The sequence below is a fragment of the Pimephales promelas genome, chromosome 2, assembly GCF_988280905.1.
Source record: "Pimephales promelas chromosome 2, fPimPro1.hap1.1, whole genome shotgun sequence".
Classification (NCBI taxonomy): Eukaryota; Metazoa; Chordata; class Actinopteri; order Cypriniformes; family Leuciscidae; genus Pimephales; species Pimephales promelas.
In genome coordinates, this window is record NC_142770.1 from 545281 (window position 1) to 562107 (window position 16827).

The following is a 16827-nucleotide window of genomic DNA, read 5'->3' on the forward strand; positions in this document are numbered from 1 at the left end:
ACCAAAATAAAATACTAGAAACAAAATCATAGCCTATGTTTGTGACAGCTGATACAATCCTACGCCGCTGTTCACGAATATACTAAAGGAAAACATTAAGTACTTCCAGTTTTAATAGGGACATAATGTCTTTTTAATAAAAAATAATATTGTTTGACAAGTTTTCGTCTTGTTTCAACTGTTTAACAGCCCAAAAACCACATTCCACAAAGATTTACAGCATAAAGCTTATTTATTAACAAATATACATCTTTATTTTCGTCATGTTTAACTTCTACTGGCTCAAAGCAGGTAAAAATACCAAACTAAACATTAAAAAGGCGTCTGTGATTTTCAGCTGTCACTGATCTGAGGTCAGTCCGTTGTGCTGAATCGCTGCTGTTGCCATGGTGATCGCCTCCTCTAACGTCTGCTGATCTTCTAACTGTAACATACAGTTGACAGTCAGATAATCTCACTTTAAGCAAACCAATAATTTCAAGATATTTATTTATACTCAAAACCACTGACAGATGTTTAGTTTGAGGTATATAAAGACAAATTGTAGTTATCCATTATTTCGTATTGACCTGTACTGCAATCTGCGTGCCGTTCTCCGTTGCGAGCAGCGCCACCTGCTGGTACGGTGACGAGTTCCCTTCGGTCATGATGCCGTCTGATGTTACTATGGCAACCTGCAGGACGAACACAAAGACGAGCGAATTACTTGCGCTCTGATAACCATGCCGGACCCTTATCCATCCCATAACACCCACCTGCTGCATCTCTTTGCCGTCTGTAACCATGGTGACGTGCCGCCCGGTGTGGCCCTGTTGCGCGGGGACGGCGATGGTGGTTCCGTCTCGGGTTACCATGGTGACGGCCGTGCCGAGGACCTGCAGGTGTGAGCTGAGGATATCGTCCGTTTCCATGGTAACCTCGCCATCGCGTTCGTTCTGCTCGGACGCCTCGTAAACCTCTGCGTCTACACACACGAAACTGTTCTTAGCCAAAAAAAAAAAAAAGTCGTCGCAGAAATCTGAAGTGAGATAACGCAGACAGTGTTTCTCACCGTCCTCGGCGGTGTCGAAGTCTCCGTGCGCGGTGCGCTTGTGCATGGCTAGCGTGGACGTCTGCCTGTAGGTCTTCCCGCAGTGGCTGCAGGTGTACGGCTTGCAGTGTGTGTGGACCACGTGGTGCTTATAAAGGCTGGAATATTCCGTGAAACTCTTCCCACAGCCGGGAACCGTACACAGGTACGGCTTCTCACCTGAACATCGTTAAAACAGTTAGTTTAATATTCATATGAATGCACTTAAGAATACAAATTGAATCGTTCTGAATTTGCAAAACAAAATCAGAAAGCTAAGAACCGTCTCGATTCACTGTTTACGCGTGTGAATTTGCGCAATTTGACGAAAACATTCCCCACGCAGATTTCTTCGTTTTCAAGTTTACGGCTTGATTTGAAAGTGAGCTGTGCTTCATACGTATCGACATAAACAAAACTATTAATTAAAATTAAATAAATTCAATCTTTGCTTTCCTATTGGAACGACTGGATTTCTCTGAGTGACAGTGTTAATTTAGTTAGGAAACGTAACCACCAGTAGGGAGCGGCAAGAGATCATCTTAATAATGAGTGAGTCATTGATTCAAACGATTCGTTCACACGGCTGATTCATTTAAGAATAAGGCAGACGTTGAATCAGTGACTCAACCAATTCGTTCAAAACGCGCGAGTGTTGATATTGTTGCTCTGATCTTTTGGAACTATTTTCGCTGCTAAAACAGTCAGTATTTTGCGTCTTAAATGTAAGTGACTTGATATATAGGGTTGGTTATCGAGAATTGAGTATCCGAGACTAACTTTTAGTTTTTCCCGGAATCGTTCAAAAGTTAAAATTTCGATTCCTAGTTTCGATATTCACAGTCCGCCGAGCGGAAGAAGAAACCGCTGAACAACACCAACGAAGAAGCGTCTACCGGAAGTGTTGGCATAACCGCGCGAGTCGAACATGAGTAGCTTACGTCGGCGATCCAAAGTGTGGCTTCACTTTTCTAAAAATAACGAAATCTCGGCAAAATGCAAAATTTGTGACAAAAGGAGTATTTTTACAGAAGGAGTATTTCCTTCAGAAAGACTGTTGGTTAGCAAGGTTAGCTAAACTTTTTTGACCCTGCCTCTTAAAAGAATCGGAATTGTCAGGAACCGGAATCGAAACAAGGAATCGGAATCAGAATCGTTCAAATTCAAACGATACCCAACCCTATTGATGTACTTGTCTATTGAACTGTCGTGTGAAATCAGTGTCACGTTTTCAATCGTGACAGAATTCAGGAAGTGTGTATTGTATATAAAAATATGATAAACTAAAAAAGTACATTTGCCACAGGACTAAGACTCAATTGAAAAGTGGAGCCAAGTGTGTGTGTTACCTGTGTGAATCCTCATGTGGTTCTTGTAGTTGGTGGCGCTGGCAAACGCTCTCCCGCAGGACGGCTCGGGACACAGGTACGGCCTCTCGCCCGTGTGTGTGCGCGTGTGAACCTTGCGGATGTTGGACGTGGTGAAGGACCGTCCGCAGCCCTCGAACGGACACTTGAACGGCTTCTCACCTGAGAGAGAGAGTACACAGCTTGCTGAGGGGTTTGACTTCACTTCCACACCGGTTCCTGAACTGGGTTTTTGTCCGATACCAATTAACTGAACGGATCATGTTATAGCAGACGCTGAAACGTTAATGTGAAGAGGGGGAACAAGACAGCTCAACGCTTAATGGCGTCAATCTTATTTCACACTTTAATGCGAGTTCATTACGTTTTTCCCATTTTAACTTTTTTTTATTCTTCCTGTTTTAATTTTTCTGGATGGTTAGATTAAATTTTAGCAGTCAAAAAGCTAGTTTACTTTCTTAAAGTTTTCTTTCAATAATCTAAATGAAGGCATAAAAAATTAACTTTTATCTTTTATTGAAATAAAAACGAAACAAACCATTTTAATTATAATACTATTCTTTTTTAATTAGTAGTAGAAATAGTATTACATTATTATACTGTACAATATTAAATATGTTTAATTTCCATCTCAGTTTCTTTACCAAACTTTTATTTTGACGGGTTGACCGTCTGTCATGTGACAATAGTTTCTCTCAAATCAAATGTTGTAGCTGCGAGTGCGCGGCTCGTACCGGTGTGTGTGCGCACGTGCTTCTGCAGGTCTCCCGAGGTCTTGAAGGCCTTGTAGCACATGTCCTCGGGGCACTTGTAGGGCTTCTCTCCGGTGTGTGTGCGCACGTGGCTCTTCAGCCCGTAGCCCGTGGCGAACGCCTTCCCGCAGGACGGCACCTCACACCGGTACGGCCGATCGCCTGTGTGAGAGCGCTCGTGCACCTGCAACACACACACACATCTGTGAGAGCTCAAAAGAACTGTGCCTGGTTGCATAAAGCACCTCGAGCGTAATTTTAAGGGCCGTTCACACCAAGAGCAATAACTATAAAGATAACTATGCTAACACTTTATGTCGATACTCCACTTTAGACGTTTTAATAACTATAAGTCACTACATGCCAACTAGCTGTCATTAGAGTATACCTATCGAAATATAGTGGAACGATAACTATATTTGCGATCGATAGCGTCAGTTTACTCTAAGCTAGCGCTGCGGTTTCAAAGTGTGTACAGCGTCATTGAACATGTTCCTGCTGCACTTACAGGCTTTAACCAGCAGGTGTCCTCAGCGTGCTGTGCTTCGAGTGCAGCTAGCGTAATCGAGCTAATAATCTAGGAGTGAGTTTAGCGGACGGAGTCACTATAGTAGAATGAACACAACACTAGTCTTTTACAGCGCAACTTCAGAGTTAGCAAGACGCGCGTGGAAACGAGCGCGGGAAACCTGAGGTACTTCTCCTCGTTTATTGAACGATTGTTTTCCGTGTCAAAGGGGCTTGATCCTCGGCGATTAACTTCTCCACGATGCTGTCGGCCGTTTTAATTTCGTGTGGATTCTGATTGGCTGTGGGTTTTATCGTTTAACAGGTGTAAAAAAAATTGTTACGAAGTGATCCCAACGATATCGTCATCGCTGTGGTGTGAACTCCAATATTCTTGTCTAGAGCCCGCCCTATAAAGGATTTTGAAGGCCGATACCGATACAAATATTTTTGGGTTTTAAAATCCGATATATCGGCCGATATTTTATATATATATATTTTTTTTTTTAAACTGGACATGATAGTCACAAATTTTGTCCTGCTTATTTGAGTTAAGAGAACTAATGCGGATGTTCTTTTAATTGTTATTCAAGCAATGTATGTATCGTGACCAACTCAACGAGTGTAGCCAACAGGGACGGTGTAGAGCGCCCTCTGGTGGACAAACTATACAACTCCAACACTCATGACATGGTTCAAGCGTGTTTCGTCCGTTTTTATTTAATTTTTTTAAATATTAATTTATCGGCCATTATAACTGCCGATACCGATAGTTTAGAAAATGCCTAATATCGGTCTGCCGATATATCGGTCTGGCTCTATTCTTGTCACTGTAGTCACTTGGACTATTTTACTCGGATCAACCCCAGTGCAATGTGGGACGGCTGTGTACCTTCAGATGGTGTGCTGTGGTGTAGAAGCGTCCGCAGCCGGTGTGTCCACAGCGAAAGCTTTTCTCTCCGACCGGCTGAGCTTTACTGGAGCTCCACACCTTCCCCTCAAACATCAGCTGACAAACACACACATTAGGGCTGTCAAAATGGCCCAATTTCTTACTTAAATATTATATTCAAATTCTTAAAGTTAAGAGACAAAAGAGTGTCTCCTCTCCCCACAAGAGGGCGCAATAAGCGCCCACACACACACACAGCTCTGACCGATGTACAGGTTTGGTCAAGTGTGTCGTTGCATGATTTTTCCCACGTACTGAAAGAGTTTCGTCAACAGGAAGAGCCTTTTCCCACCATTTTTTAAATTAGCAACACAGCTACATCGCGCTGAACTGGATAAGCTAACAGAAATAAACCGCAAATTCGACAGCCCTACAGATTAAGCCTTAAAGTTCTGCATAATTAAGGGTGTGGCCACTTGAGTGACAGGTGGATTGTCGCTGATGTCACTACTAGCCGTTTTTCTGCTAGCGTTAGCGTCACGTCACCTCAGCTAATCCGCCTCGCATGTTCGTTTATCAGGGAGTGACGACAGCTGGCTCCGCCCACTTTGGGCTTCAGAAACGCTCACACACACACACTACACACACCTGTATGCTGGCATGCTCCCCGTTTGTATTCTCAGTGTTTTCATCGACCTCGACCTCTGACCCCGTCAGCTGCGCCACATCAAATCAAACATCAGTTAAGCACATCTGAAATGACGGGATGATGTAGCGAGTGTGGTGTCGGCGTCAGACCTTGCTAGCGTAGCTCTCCAGCGCGCGGATGGTGTCGGGGTCCGTGTTCATCTGGTGGTGTATGTACGCGGTGCTGCCGTCCTCCAGCTCAACCGCCTCCACCGCGCCGGGCCCGAACCCTTCTGTCACACACAGAGGTCAGAGGTCAAACGCACACAGAGGGCAAATGCGTTCAGAGGTCGTGTACTCGAGCGGCACCTTTAGGCGTGTGGTGAATAAACGCTGTGCTTCCGTCCTCCAGCTGTACGGCCTGACCGTCCTCGAACGCCAGCGACTCTAAACACACACACACACACACACACACGCGGGTTCATCAGCATCAAATACACCGCGTTTATCCTTCATCCTTCAATTCATATATCCTAAATAAAGGATTCTGACAAAGGCAAAATAAAGCGTCACACACACACCCTTCTGTTGAACGGTGACGTGTTGGATGAATGCGGTGGAGCCGTCCTCCAGCTGAACGGTGTTCCCCTCCACCAGACTCCCGTCTGCAGATAACACACTCGAGTTACACACACACAAACACACACACTCTACCATTGGACATTACACTGCTTTTCTGTCTAGTTTCCAGTCCATATCTTAAGTTCTTAAATCAAGAAGCATTTACTAGACTAGTGAGTGAGTTAGTGTGTGTGTGTATAAGTGCGTGAGTGAGAGTGTGTGTTTAAGTGATAGAGTGAGTTAGTTAGTGTGTGTGGGAGTGAGTGTGTGTGTGTTCTCACCGCTGATGGACTGCTGTATGTACGCGGTGGATCCGTCGCTCAGAGCCACGGTCTGAAGCCCCAAACCCTCCATCCTCCTACACACACACTTCCTGTAAATCTACTGAGAGTAGGGTTCGTTTCAAACACCGTTTCATATATATATTCGTTTATATTCATATACGAATGAATGCAAACAATAGACTTGTGAGCGTAGAGATCGTGTCATATGGAACTCGTGTGTGTGTGTGTGTGTGTGTGTGTAGGGATAGTTAATTGGCAGTTGTAACATTTATTCGTCTGGACAGAAGACTATAACAGTATGGGACCTCGTTTACGCCACGGAATAAAAAAATAAAAATGGTAATTGTGACTATTTCAGAATTCAAAACTGAAAACTGTGAGTTTATATCACAATTCTGTCAAAACTGTCATAAACGTATAATTTTGAGAGAAGAATAAGTCAGAAATGAGAGATAAAAGCTGTAATATTTTTTTTTTATGTGATGTAATGTAAACAAGCTTTCGTACAATAGCGTCATAATTCACTCAGAGTCAGTAATGTTGACTCAGTTCTGTTCCAAAATGTCATTATTCAGTTCTTATTTAAGAGTTTTAGTCCCCCTTTAAATATTGTTTGTGGTGTTTTTTTTAATCTGCTTTAACACACACCATGTGTAAGTTGATAAGTGGACAGCATTGCTGAGTATTGCAGTATTGCAGTGAAGCAAAGACTCAAAAGTCTCAAAAACAGCTTTGAACACGTGATCAGTTCCCCGCAGATTTCGCTCATTTTCAAGTTGGTCACGTGAATTGGCGGGGTTCAATCACTACTTTATTATTATTTACAATAAAGCAGCATTTTTGCTAAAATATTCAGAAAGAACTATATTTGTGCTGCTGCACAAAACACTACAAAAGTACTACCATGTGACATCTATATGGTAATAATACCATGGTGTGTTTGAGGAACACGGGTGCACCAGATAAATAACTTGAATATGATTCAGTACTGTGATGCATATCAGACGTCCAGCATTATAACCATATGTTATTATAACAGTACTTTTGTAAGTGTGTTTATAGTCCGGTTGAACACGGACACGCGCACCGCCGCAGGCCTCGTGTTACACACATTTACAGTCTCTCATACACGCGCGTAAACACACATATAGACGGTTAGAGCGCCAGAATAATGTAAATAATGTCTGAGTATGTGTGTGTGCAGCGCTGCTGTGTCCTCCACTATCCCATCATTCTCTCCGGAGCAGCAGCAGCGCAGGCTGGGATACTCACCACCGCCAGCGGCCCGACATGCACCGCGACAGACGGCAGCGCGGCTCGTGCGATCTGCGCTACGGTGACCGCAGTGCGTCCGTCCTCCGGCAGGCGGCGCTGCACCTCCGCAAACTCGTTTAGAAAAGATCAACAAAATAACTATATTGTTTATAAATTATTTTATTTCGATAAACAACTTTCTAACCGTATTCCGAGAAACGTGTTAATTAAATGTCAAGGATATAATTCATTTTAAAAAGTATCTAAACAGCATTATCGAAGCGGTTTTTATTGCAGACACTAGAGTAATAATAAAATATATGTATTTATTAAAATAATAAAGTTCAGAGTAGCGAGGAATGTTAAATATCACACATCTCAGTATAACATTGTTTTAGTAATGACATTTTCCCATTTCTGTTGACGGATATGTAGTTTTTCCAAAGATAATAAATACTATAAATATATACTACAAATAATATTAAAAAAAAAATTGTAGGATTTTGTTTGGTGAATTTTCAGTGTCCGAAGTATTATAATCTTGTGAAGTCAGACGGTCTCTTAAAGTTTGAGCCACAGCGCGCCCCCTGCTGCCCTCAGAGAGAATCACGTCACATCCTCCTCCGGCTTCCGGCTTCTTTGCGCTTCTGCAAACCGGAACCGGAGGAATTAGTTTTTTGGTAATACTGTACAATCGCGGAAATGTCAGCCGCTAACTTTCACTGAGTAGATTTTAAGCAACAAAACATCAAATTCATTTGTTGATTTGGAGAAAAAAAAATCAAGCAGTATATCCAATTATTCAACAATATCCATAAAGTTCATTTTTAATGTTAAAACTGTTGTATTTTAACATTTTTATTTTATTTTTTACATATCTAAAATATAAAAACAATACAAATATGTTTATTTTTATATATTGCTTAATTAAAATATTTTAATTACGCATATATACTTTCACAAATGCACATATTGAATTGTTTTTTTTTTAAATTTTATATATAATTATAATTTAAATAAACGAATAATATATGGTATATTTAATATATATATATATATATAATGTAAAATATTTCATTATGTGCATTTGTGCACGTATTTATTTTATACATATGCATAATTAAAATGAACTATATAGTTAATGATATATAATATTGATTAGTTTGTTTTTTGTATTTAGTAGTTTTCTTCACATTTAGCTCTGGCGTTAGACATTATAAAATTGGAAATATAATTTAACAGTCACACACACACAGGTTACGAACAGCAGCTTTTGTTTACTGTGTAAAATCACAATCAACATAGATCTCTGAATCATATTAGTAAATCACATAATCTTCATCTTATTCTCATTATTTACAGTGATTAATCTCCGGAGGACACAAAAAAACACAATCTGATCGCGGTGATGACGTCATCACATTCGGTCGTCTCTGATTGGTGGAGAGGAGCGGCGAGACTCCACCCAACACTCACCAGGATGTGACATCATCAGGTGATGACCATCATTTAAAGTGCTTTGATTGGCTGATCTGTGGAGCTTCAGAGAGACAAATGGGTCGTGACGTTATATTCATGACAATAAAACACCTTCACATTACTGTAATGCAAAAATATATGTTTTCATTACCGTAACAAAAAAAAAAACTCCTTCTCATCACCTAGGTTACAATACGGAAATAAATTCTCATTTTTATTACCAAAATACACCGATATTCTCATCCTCATTACGGTTATACAAAAAAAATATCACTGGTTCTCATTACCGTAATACACCCAACAGAAAGTCATCATCACCGTCATATAAAAATATATTTACCATAAGCTTGTTTCCATCACTCTATTACAGAAAAAATATTCCCATTTCCCTTATATAAATATAATACCATGATGTAAAAATACTTCATATATTATTTATTTTTGCATTTCCGCAATGAGATTTTTCATTTTGAGGTTTGCATCTCAGTAATGTGAGTTGATCAAAAGTGCTTATTTGTCATGAAAATAATGTCACAAGTCCTAAATCACGCGTGAACAAAAAAAAAATATTATTTTTTAAACTCCGGCATGAATTATGTCCGAGAACATGTTCCTGAGTTTCATCCAGACATACGGCGGTCAGAAAAGCTCAACGAAGGAAGAGAAGTGATGATGTCATTTCCTGAACACAGTCCGAGGGTGCCGCGGCGTCTGGATTCAGCATCTGGTCTCTGAACGGTGCAAACGCGCCGATGGCCGCGAGCCAAGGTTTTCTTCAGACGTCTGAAGCTCGAGTCCACAGTATTGGCACGGGGAGCCGGTCTCAGAGCACCGGGCCGTCACACATCACGTCCTGAGATCCGTGCGGGAGAAGCTCCATCAGCCAGTGGCGCGGGTCAGCGAACACTGCAGACACACGGACACACACACATCATAGAGACGCTGCTCCTGACCGGGAGCCAATCGGATCGTGCGATGGTCTTACCCATGTCTCCCGGCTCCAGCCACAGGCTGAAGGAGCGGCAGTGGTTTTGGCATCGCTGGACGGGAAGAACATGAACCGCCGGGGAACCGTCAGCCACCACGAGCCAACCCAACACCTGCACTCTCTGCAACACACAACACGCATAGAGAGAGTGTGTTATGCATAGAGTGTAACATGTACGAGAGTTACAGAGTGAGACGGACCGTGTGACGTGGGCTGGTGATGTCACTCAGCTGGCAGCGCTGCAGTGTGGTGCCCGTGTTCTCCAGCAGGGGGCAGAGCTCCGCGTCAGGGAACAGCCAGCCGAGAACCGTCTCTCTGGGACTGGACGAGAAACTCCTGACGGACACACACACCGTTACAGCACACTGGTTTAGTTCTGTGGGAATCTGCTGTAAGCGTTGAGCATTCGATGTTGTGTGTGTGTGTGTGTGTCGGACTGAGTGAAGCGTCATTACCAGAGCAGTGTGAAGTTGGCAGGAGACGGAGAGTCAGACGAGGAGAACTGATCCAGCTGAGACACACGCCGAGTCAGAGACGCTCCACCCTGAAACACACACACACGACAACAGACATGAGAGAAAGTGTGTGTGTGTGTGAGAGAGATAGAGAGTGTGTGTGTGTGTGTACCTTGAGCAGCAGTGGCTGTGTGAGTCTGATCTTCCCCGCAGACGCTCTCAGTGTATCAGTGAGTTCCATCACGTCGGTCACGTCTGCACAGGCGGAGCAGTTCACCGAAGCCGCGTGTAGAGCGCCGGACGCCCAGCGCTGGTGAAACCCTACACACACACACATATATATTCAAACGCGCATACCTATGGACTGAACACGTAATACGCATGTGCACGTAGGGCTGTCGCGGTTATGGAATTTCCCTTGCGGTAATGTTGAGTGGCTCAATAGCGCGATATGCGGTATTACCGCCATTTATTTATTTATTTATATGTTTTTGTTGCTATATAAATAATGTTTACAATGTGGACAAAAGCGAGGACATTTTCAGTAACCAATGTAACCGAAACTAAATAGCGTCTACACAGTATATGCGCATTGAAAGACCTTCACTCAGCGCGCATATTGTTATGACAACGGACTTTGAGAGAATCATTGAACCGTTCATTCAACGAACACGTTTAAAAAAGCTGATTCAACAAGATGTTAATTATTTTTAACTTTGAGACTCAACTTTTCAAGGCTCAGCTGAGCAGCAATGCGTCGCATAGGCCAGTGTTTCCCAACCCTGTTCCTGGCGGCACACCAACACTGCGTGTTTTCTTTGTCTCCCTAATCAAACACACCCGATTCAACCCATCAGCTCATTAACCCACCTGATTATGAGCTGATGAGTTGAGTCAGGTGTGTTTGATAAGGGAGACAAAGAAAACACGCAGTGTTGGTGTGCCGCCAGGAACAGGGTTGGGAAACATTGGCATAGGCAACGCTAAAGCTGATGCTTCACTTATTAGAGACCAATTGATTCAATGCGTGACTCACTGATTTTTTTTCGGCTCCCTTGTGTTGTGGGATGCTGACCAGCGCTGCTTCTGACGCGCATTTATGGGAAAATACCCGTGAAGAGAACGTTAAAATGATGATGCGACAAATTTTTCGCTTCCCTTTGACACGACAAGCTTTTCACGACTTCAAAGACAGACGCAGGTAATTGCACGCGCTCTGCCGATCTCTCTCATTCACTGTCTGTGTGAAGCATGTAGGCTACACATCACCATGATAAACAGTCTTGTTATCATTATGAACTTGTTTAACATTCAATACACATGCATTAAGTTCAAAACAAGAAGGGTATAGCCTTATAAAAAAAAAAAACGTGAATATCGCGGTTGCTGCGGTTACGTGCTATCCTCTGCGGTTGACTTGTCAGAAGCGCGGTACTACAATATTGCGGTTCCCGCGACAGCCCTAGCACACCGTCGACTTGCGTTCTAGGAGTTTGCGCTGAGATGATAATGTTTTCAAAAAATTGTTGTCATGCGGATGAGCGGCCGGAGAGCGTTTAGGGTGTTTGGTAGAGCGGTGTCGTGCTAGCGGCCGCTAAGTTAACAACTAAAGATCTTTACAATGGAGGTGAATCAATCAAAATTAACTTTATCTGGACAATAACTATATTCTAGATCTGCTGTAAAGCTTAAACTCTCTGTTACTGTAATCTCCTGTGAAACTCTATATTGTTAAAAGCGCTGTATAAACGACACACACACACGTGTTCAGATACACCTGTGTGAGCGGGTCTCACCGTGCAGGTTGTACTTCTGTGCGATGGGCAGCGCCAGCAGACGCACGTGACTGAGCGGAGACGAGCTGTTGTGTCCCGCGGCGCTGAGAGATCCCAGAGGAGATGAGAACACCAGCACCGCCACCAGCAGGACCCCCACCGCCACTGCAAACTGAACACACACACGTAAGCAATAAGAACCTCGCGGGCCTTTTAGAAAACGGTTCCCACAAAATACAAATATTAAAGCCAAATAAATATGTATTAGTGCAACTTTCATGAAGTTAAATCACTAAAAGCCTTCCTTCCGCTAGAAAAAAATAGTCCCTGACCGTGGACAGCAGCAGAAGTTACGGTACATTATTACGCCGTTAGATGGCGCAAAACACTGTCTTTACGAGCGAGTCCGTGTCAGTAGAGAAGACCTTTATATTTAAACGACAAATATATATATCTTTTTAGGACTGAAATTTCAAATCATTTTCATTTTCATCAAAGATGACAGTCCAACAGCTGCCTACTCTTTTGCTACACACACTCCAAAGTATGTACTCTTTCTTCGGTGTTCGCGGACCCGTACCTTCACGGCGGCCCTCAGCATCGGGAACTGCGGCGGGTCTCGGCGGGGTTCGTTCGTCTCCAGAACCTGCTTGATGAACTTCTCGATCTCTCTCTCGGTCATCCCGTAGCGATAGCCGGACTGCCGGAGGATCTCGATGCTTTCAGACAGCTTATCATAGATGCAGGGTTCACTGAGAGACGAGCCCATGATCCCGAGTGTGTGTGCGTGCGTGTGTGTGTGTGTGTGAGTGTCAGTCAGGGCCGCACCATCATCAACATCTTCATCATCCTCAGCACAATCAGGTTAAGAGGTGTTTGATTGACGGGTGATGAGTCCCGTGTGTGTGTGTTTGACAGATGTTGTCTTTCTACCCTAAATCACGGGAGAAAGCGTTTCCCTTCATGATTCACGAACCCTGTAAAGCAGAAAATCAAGTTATGTATCATAACACTCATTAATAGACAAGCATAAATGACTGTTTTCCTTAGCTAGCCGCACAAACTACCTCAAATACAGTCTTTATCTGCCGCTATGCGCACAAACACTCATCTATAAAGACAAAGAAGCATCTTACTGTCGGTTTACTGCTGATTTGTTCACGATTTCCCTCAGTTTTTGTGAGTTATTTCACTCGCACGTTCACGCTAACACTGCTCGCGCTGAGTCTGATCCGCGAGCGCCACTCATTTGCGCGTTCACAACAGCAGATTCAACACGCTTATCGTGATAACATCGCCTTCATTCGCGATATTTTCGTTGATTTTAATTAAATAGTCGATACGATAGAGTATAATAACGAACTGTGGAATATTTTATTGTTTATTCATTCGAATATATATAGTTGTGGTATTTTTAAGTGGATAAAAAGTCGCGAACATGCCGCTGTAAATGATCAACGAGGGGTTTAACTCCATAAACTCTAACCTAACCTAAATATTAACTCAAAACGGCGGATTTTATCAAACTGTAAAAAGCACTTACAGACCATAAATAGGCTCAAATTGATGATTTATTATGACAATATTTTATATTATGCTGTTTATTTGACAACAATACCATTTTCAAAATCAGATTCATGTTATATAAAACACACACAGTAGTCAACATTTGAAGTGGATTAAAACCTTTCATCAAAGTTATACATGAATTTTAAACAATACCCGTTCTCGTCTTAGGACAACTTTGATTCACTTTTTTGATCCACTTCAAATGTGACTATATTTTAGTATAATAATTCATACATACAATTATGGGATATATTTTTATATTATATTTTCAGCGGTCTCGACTTGAATGCTTTATTATGTTCGTGTTATTACATATCTGACATATCTGTGTCAAAAACAACCGATGACGTCAGCGGCGTGTCTCCAGCAGGGGGCGCAGGCGCGAGTTGAGCGTGAGTGCGCATGCGCCGTGTCCCGCATTGTTTGGATCAGCTGTGCGTGGATCATCTGAAACCCCACCCAATGAGGAAGACGATCCGTGAGCAGCAGACCCGAGCCGCAGCCGAACCCCAGCCGAACCCGCACCATGATCGCGCTCTTCAACAAGCTGCTGGACTGGTTCAAAGCCCTGTTCTGGAAGGAGGAGATGGAGCTCACGCTGGTCGGACTGCAGTACTCGGGGAAAACCACTTTCGTCAACGTGATTGCGGTAACCAAGCGTTTCATTACAGGCCTCGCTCGAGTAACGGGTCGCGTGACTGACGCGCGCTCCGGATTATAGAGAGATCGGACTCGACATCATCATAATAATAATAATAATGTGTGCGATGATCAGTCATCGCGTCAGATACAGTGTAGAAGAGACGGATACTGTAGATCAGATGTTACATCGCTAGATACAATCAATTGTGTGTGTTGGATAACGCATCTTTATCAGATATAACCAAGAACAGTGAGCATCATCTGAACATCAGACACAATAGATCAGATTTAACATCCAACACGATCTAGAAGATGCAACAACAACATCAGACACAATGCAGAATCATCAGATTCAACATCAGGCCGTTCAGCATCAGATCAAATATAATGTGGCAAATACAGTTTCATCAGATCAGATACAACATTACTAGATCAAATCAGACATATCCATCCTCGTTTGATCAGAAACAACATCACTAGATACAGTGTCAGATCACATGATATGTACAGGGGCAGATTCATTATTATTACAAATGATGTATCAGATATTCCGATCAAATCAGACGCATTGTATCATATTCATCCTCATTAGACACAATGTTTCAGATTCAACGCCATCAGACACAATGTAGCAGATAATGTAGCATCATCAGATCATACATGACATCATCAGATCAGATATGACATCATCAGATCACATATGACATCATCAGACACTGAAGATACAGTGTTTGTTAAATACAGTGTGTCTTACATTATAATCAGATACAGCAACATCAGAAACAATGTGACAGATTCAGCATTATTAAATCAGACTCGACAGGCACAACGTTACCCATACAACACGCCGCCACATCATCATCGTCATATTCTGCATTATTACTCATTTATCTGACACGACGTATCACTGTGTATCAGATACATTACACGTCATCAGAACTATTCAATCTGACCTCACAGTGATCAGCTGACCCACTTTCTCAACCAATCAGCATCTGGCATGTCCAGTCGGAGGCATTTTCACATGTTTGACATACACACACACTCAGGAAGGTCGTTGGTGCGTAAACCCAGGCGCCGTTTAGGGCCTGTGAGTGATCCGGTTTCAGTGACATCACTTCCTGTGTAACTCTCTGTCGTCCTGCAGTCGGGGCAGTTCAGTGAAGACATGATCCCTACGGTCGGCTTCAACATGCGCAAGATCACCAAGGGGAACGTCACCATCAAGGTCAGCATCACAACCCTCTCTCTGTCCCTCAAATCACAGCAGACATCAGATCACGCTTGAGCTGAAGCATAAGGGGGTCAGATTAACCCGGATTTGTTACTTTAATGAATTTCAACCACAAAACTCCTCAAATCCATTCAATTGTGTGTGTGTGTGTGTGTGTGTGTGTGTTCAAGTGTGACGGAAGTCCTGGGTCTTAAACCCGTCTGATGTACAATCAAGTTTTAAAAATGAGGATGATTGTGAACACAGTAAATTGAAACATTGCTGTGTGTGTTGTGTTGCAGTTGTGGGACATCGGCGGCCAGCCGCGCTTCAGGAGCATGTGGGAGCGATACTGTCGCGGCGTCAGCGCTATAGTGTGAGTCTGTAACTCTCATTCAGTTGTGTAGCGCTTCGACTCGGCCTTGGGTGTGTGTTCAGGGTCACGCTTAGATGGATGTGTCTCACGATGCTCATGATGTCCTGCAGGTACATGGTTGACGCGGCCGATCCCGAGAAGATCGAGGCGTCCAAGAACGAACTGCACAACCTGTTGGACAAGCCTCAGCTGCAGGGCATCCCGGTGAGCGCTGTGTGTGTGTGCGCGTTATTATTATTATTATTATTCTCGGTGACGTGATGGAGAGCGTGTGCGTCTGCCCTCAGGTTCTGGTTCTGGGAAATAAGCGAGATCTTTCCGGAGCTCTGGACGAGAAGGAGCTCATCGAGAGAATGTGAGTCACACACACACACACTCTTTAATCAGATAATTATTAAAAGCATGTGGAATATTGTCTTTCCCTCAGTTATAAATGTATTATATTTAAAACTACAAGAAAAAAGCATTCCTAGAGTAACGGGTGGCATGAGAAGTGAGGAAATGGTTGTGTTATATTTATATCGTATTTTATATAAATATGAATAAAGGTGATTTTTAGATGCGATGGATATAATCTGATGCGTAACGTTCTGCAGGAACCTGTCGGCCATCCAGGACAGAGAGATCTGCTGTTACTCCATCTCCTGTAAGGAGAAGGACAACATCGGTAAGACTGCGCTAAAATACACTTTGCTCCTGTACCTTTAAGACATCAGCGAGCTCTGTGATTGGCTGCTCATAGCTCATCTGGGCGGGGCATATATGTGTGTTGTGTGTTCCAGACATCACACTACAGTGGCTGATCCAGCACTCGCGGACCCGGCGGAGCTGAGGAGGCGGAGCTTGCGTCTGATTGGAGGAACCGCATCATGTGATCAACTGTATTTTTGGCGCTCTTGATTTCATTCTAAACCAACAAGCATCCGCCCCTCCATATAAACTAATTCACGTCATTTA

The 16827-nt window shown here is 43.0% G+C and overlaps 3 protein-coding genes across 7 annotated transcripts; 1 reads left to right on the top strand and 2 right to left on the bottom strand.

The window, feature by feature from the left end:
- Positions 1-213: 213 nt before the first annotated feature.
- On the bottom strand, positions 214-7501 carry znf76 (zinc finger protein 76). Of its 4 annotated transcripts, XM_039682501.2 has the most exons (13): positions 7392-7501; positions 6117-6193; positions 5796-5879; positions 5584-5661; positions 5386-5507; positions 5236-5304; positions 4588-4704; positions 3171-3372; positions 2419-2598; positions 1052-1249; positions 756-964; positions 570-674; positions 214-424 (listed from the first exon to the last, which is right to left on the bottom strand). In XM_039682501.2, the coding sequence occupies exons 1-13, from the start codon at positions 7409-7411 to the stop codon at positions 341-343; spliced, it is 1545 nt and encodes a 514-aa protein (XP_039538435.1). In that variant the 5' UTR covers positions 7412-7501; the 3' UTR covers positions 214-340. The 4 variants fall into 4 exon arrangements, with proteins under 4 accessions (XP_039538435.1, XP_088989398.1, XP_039538437.1 ...); XM_089133272.1 differs by having other exon boundaries at positions 756-1249; positions 5386-5504; XM_039682503.2 differs by lacking the exon at positions 4588-4704.
- A 1715-nt stretch (positions 7502-9216) lies between these two features.
- On the bottom strand, positions 9217-13318 carry c2h6orf89 (chromosome 2 C6orf89 homolog). 2 transcript variants are annotated; one of them, XM_089133285.1, is made up of 8 exons: positions 13207-13318; positions 12651-13047; positions 12092-12242; positions 10468-10616; positions 10296-10384; positions 10041-10176; positions 9838-9961; positions 9217-9758 (listed from the first exon to the last, which is right to left on the bottom strand). In XM_089133285.1, exons 2-8 carry the CDS (start codon positions 12837-12839, stop codon positions 9676-9678), a joined length of 921 nt encoding a protein of 306 aa, XP_088989411.1. In that variant the 5' UTR covers positions 12840-13047; positions 13207-13318; the 3' UTR covers positions 9217-9675. The 2 variants fall into 2 exon arrangements, with proteins under 2 accessions (XP_088989411.1, XP_039538440.2); XM_039682506.2 differs by having other exon boundaries at positions 13138-13287.
- A 729-nt stretch (positions 13319-14047) lies between these two features.
- On the top strand, positions 14048-16827 carry arl8a (ARF like GTPase 8A). The gene is made up of 7 exons (XM_039682507.2): positions 14048-14288; positions 15429-15509; positions 15797-15870; positions 15981-16074; positions 16158-16225; positions 16467-16537; positions 16653-16827. Exons 1-7 carry the CDS (start codon positions 14166-14168, stop codon positions 16700-16702), a joined length of 561 nt encoding a protein of 186 aa, XP_039538441.1. The 5' UTR covers positions 14048-14165; the 3' UTR covers positions 16703-16827.

Coding starts and splice junctions, on each gene's coding strand:
- znf76 (XM_089133269.1), bottom strand. CDS start 7,411: ATGTCGGGCCGCTGGCGGTG. Junction 5,662..5,795: donor CGTCACCGTTCAACAGAAGG/GTGTGTGTGTGA, acceptor GTGTGTGTTTAG/AGTCGCTGGCGTTCGAGGAC. Junction 2,599..3,170: donor GCACGTGCGCACACACACCG/GTACGAGCCGCG, acceptor TCTCTCTCTCAG/GTGAGAAGCCGTTCAAGTGT.
- c2h6orf89 (XM_089133285.1), bottom strand. CDS start 12,839: ATGGGCTCGTCTCTCAGTGAACCCTGCATCTATGATAAGCTGTCTGAA. Junction 12,243..12,650: donor TGCTGAGGGCCGCCGTGAAG/GTACGGGTCCGC, acceptor GTGTGTGTTCAG/TTTGCAGTGGCGGTGGGGGT. Junction 9,962..10,040: donor TCACCAGCCCACGTCACACG/GTCCGTCTCACT, acceptor TGTGTGTTGCAG/AGAGTGCAGGTGTTGGGTTG.
- arl8a (XM_039682507.2), top strand. CDS start 14,166: ATGATCGCGCTCTTCAACAAGCTGCTGGACTGGTTCAAAGCCCTGTTC. Junction 16,226..16,466: donor AAGGAGCTCATCGAGAGAAT/GTGAGTCACACA, acceptor AACGTTCTGCAG/GAACCTGTCGGCCATCCAGG. Junction 16,538..16,652: donor TAAGGAGAAGGACAACATCG/GTAAGACTGCGC, acceptor TGTGTGTTCCAG/ACATCACACTACAGTGGCTG.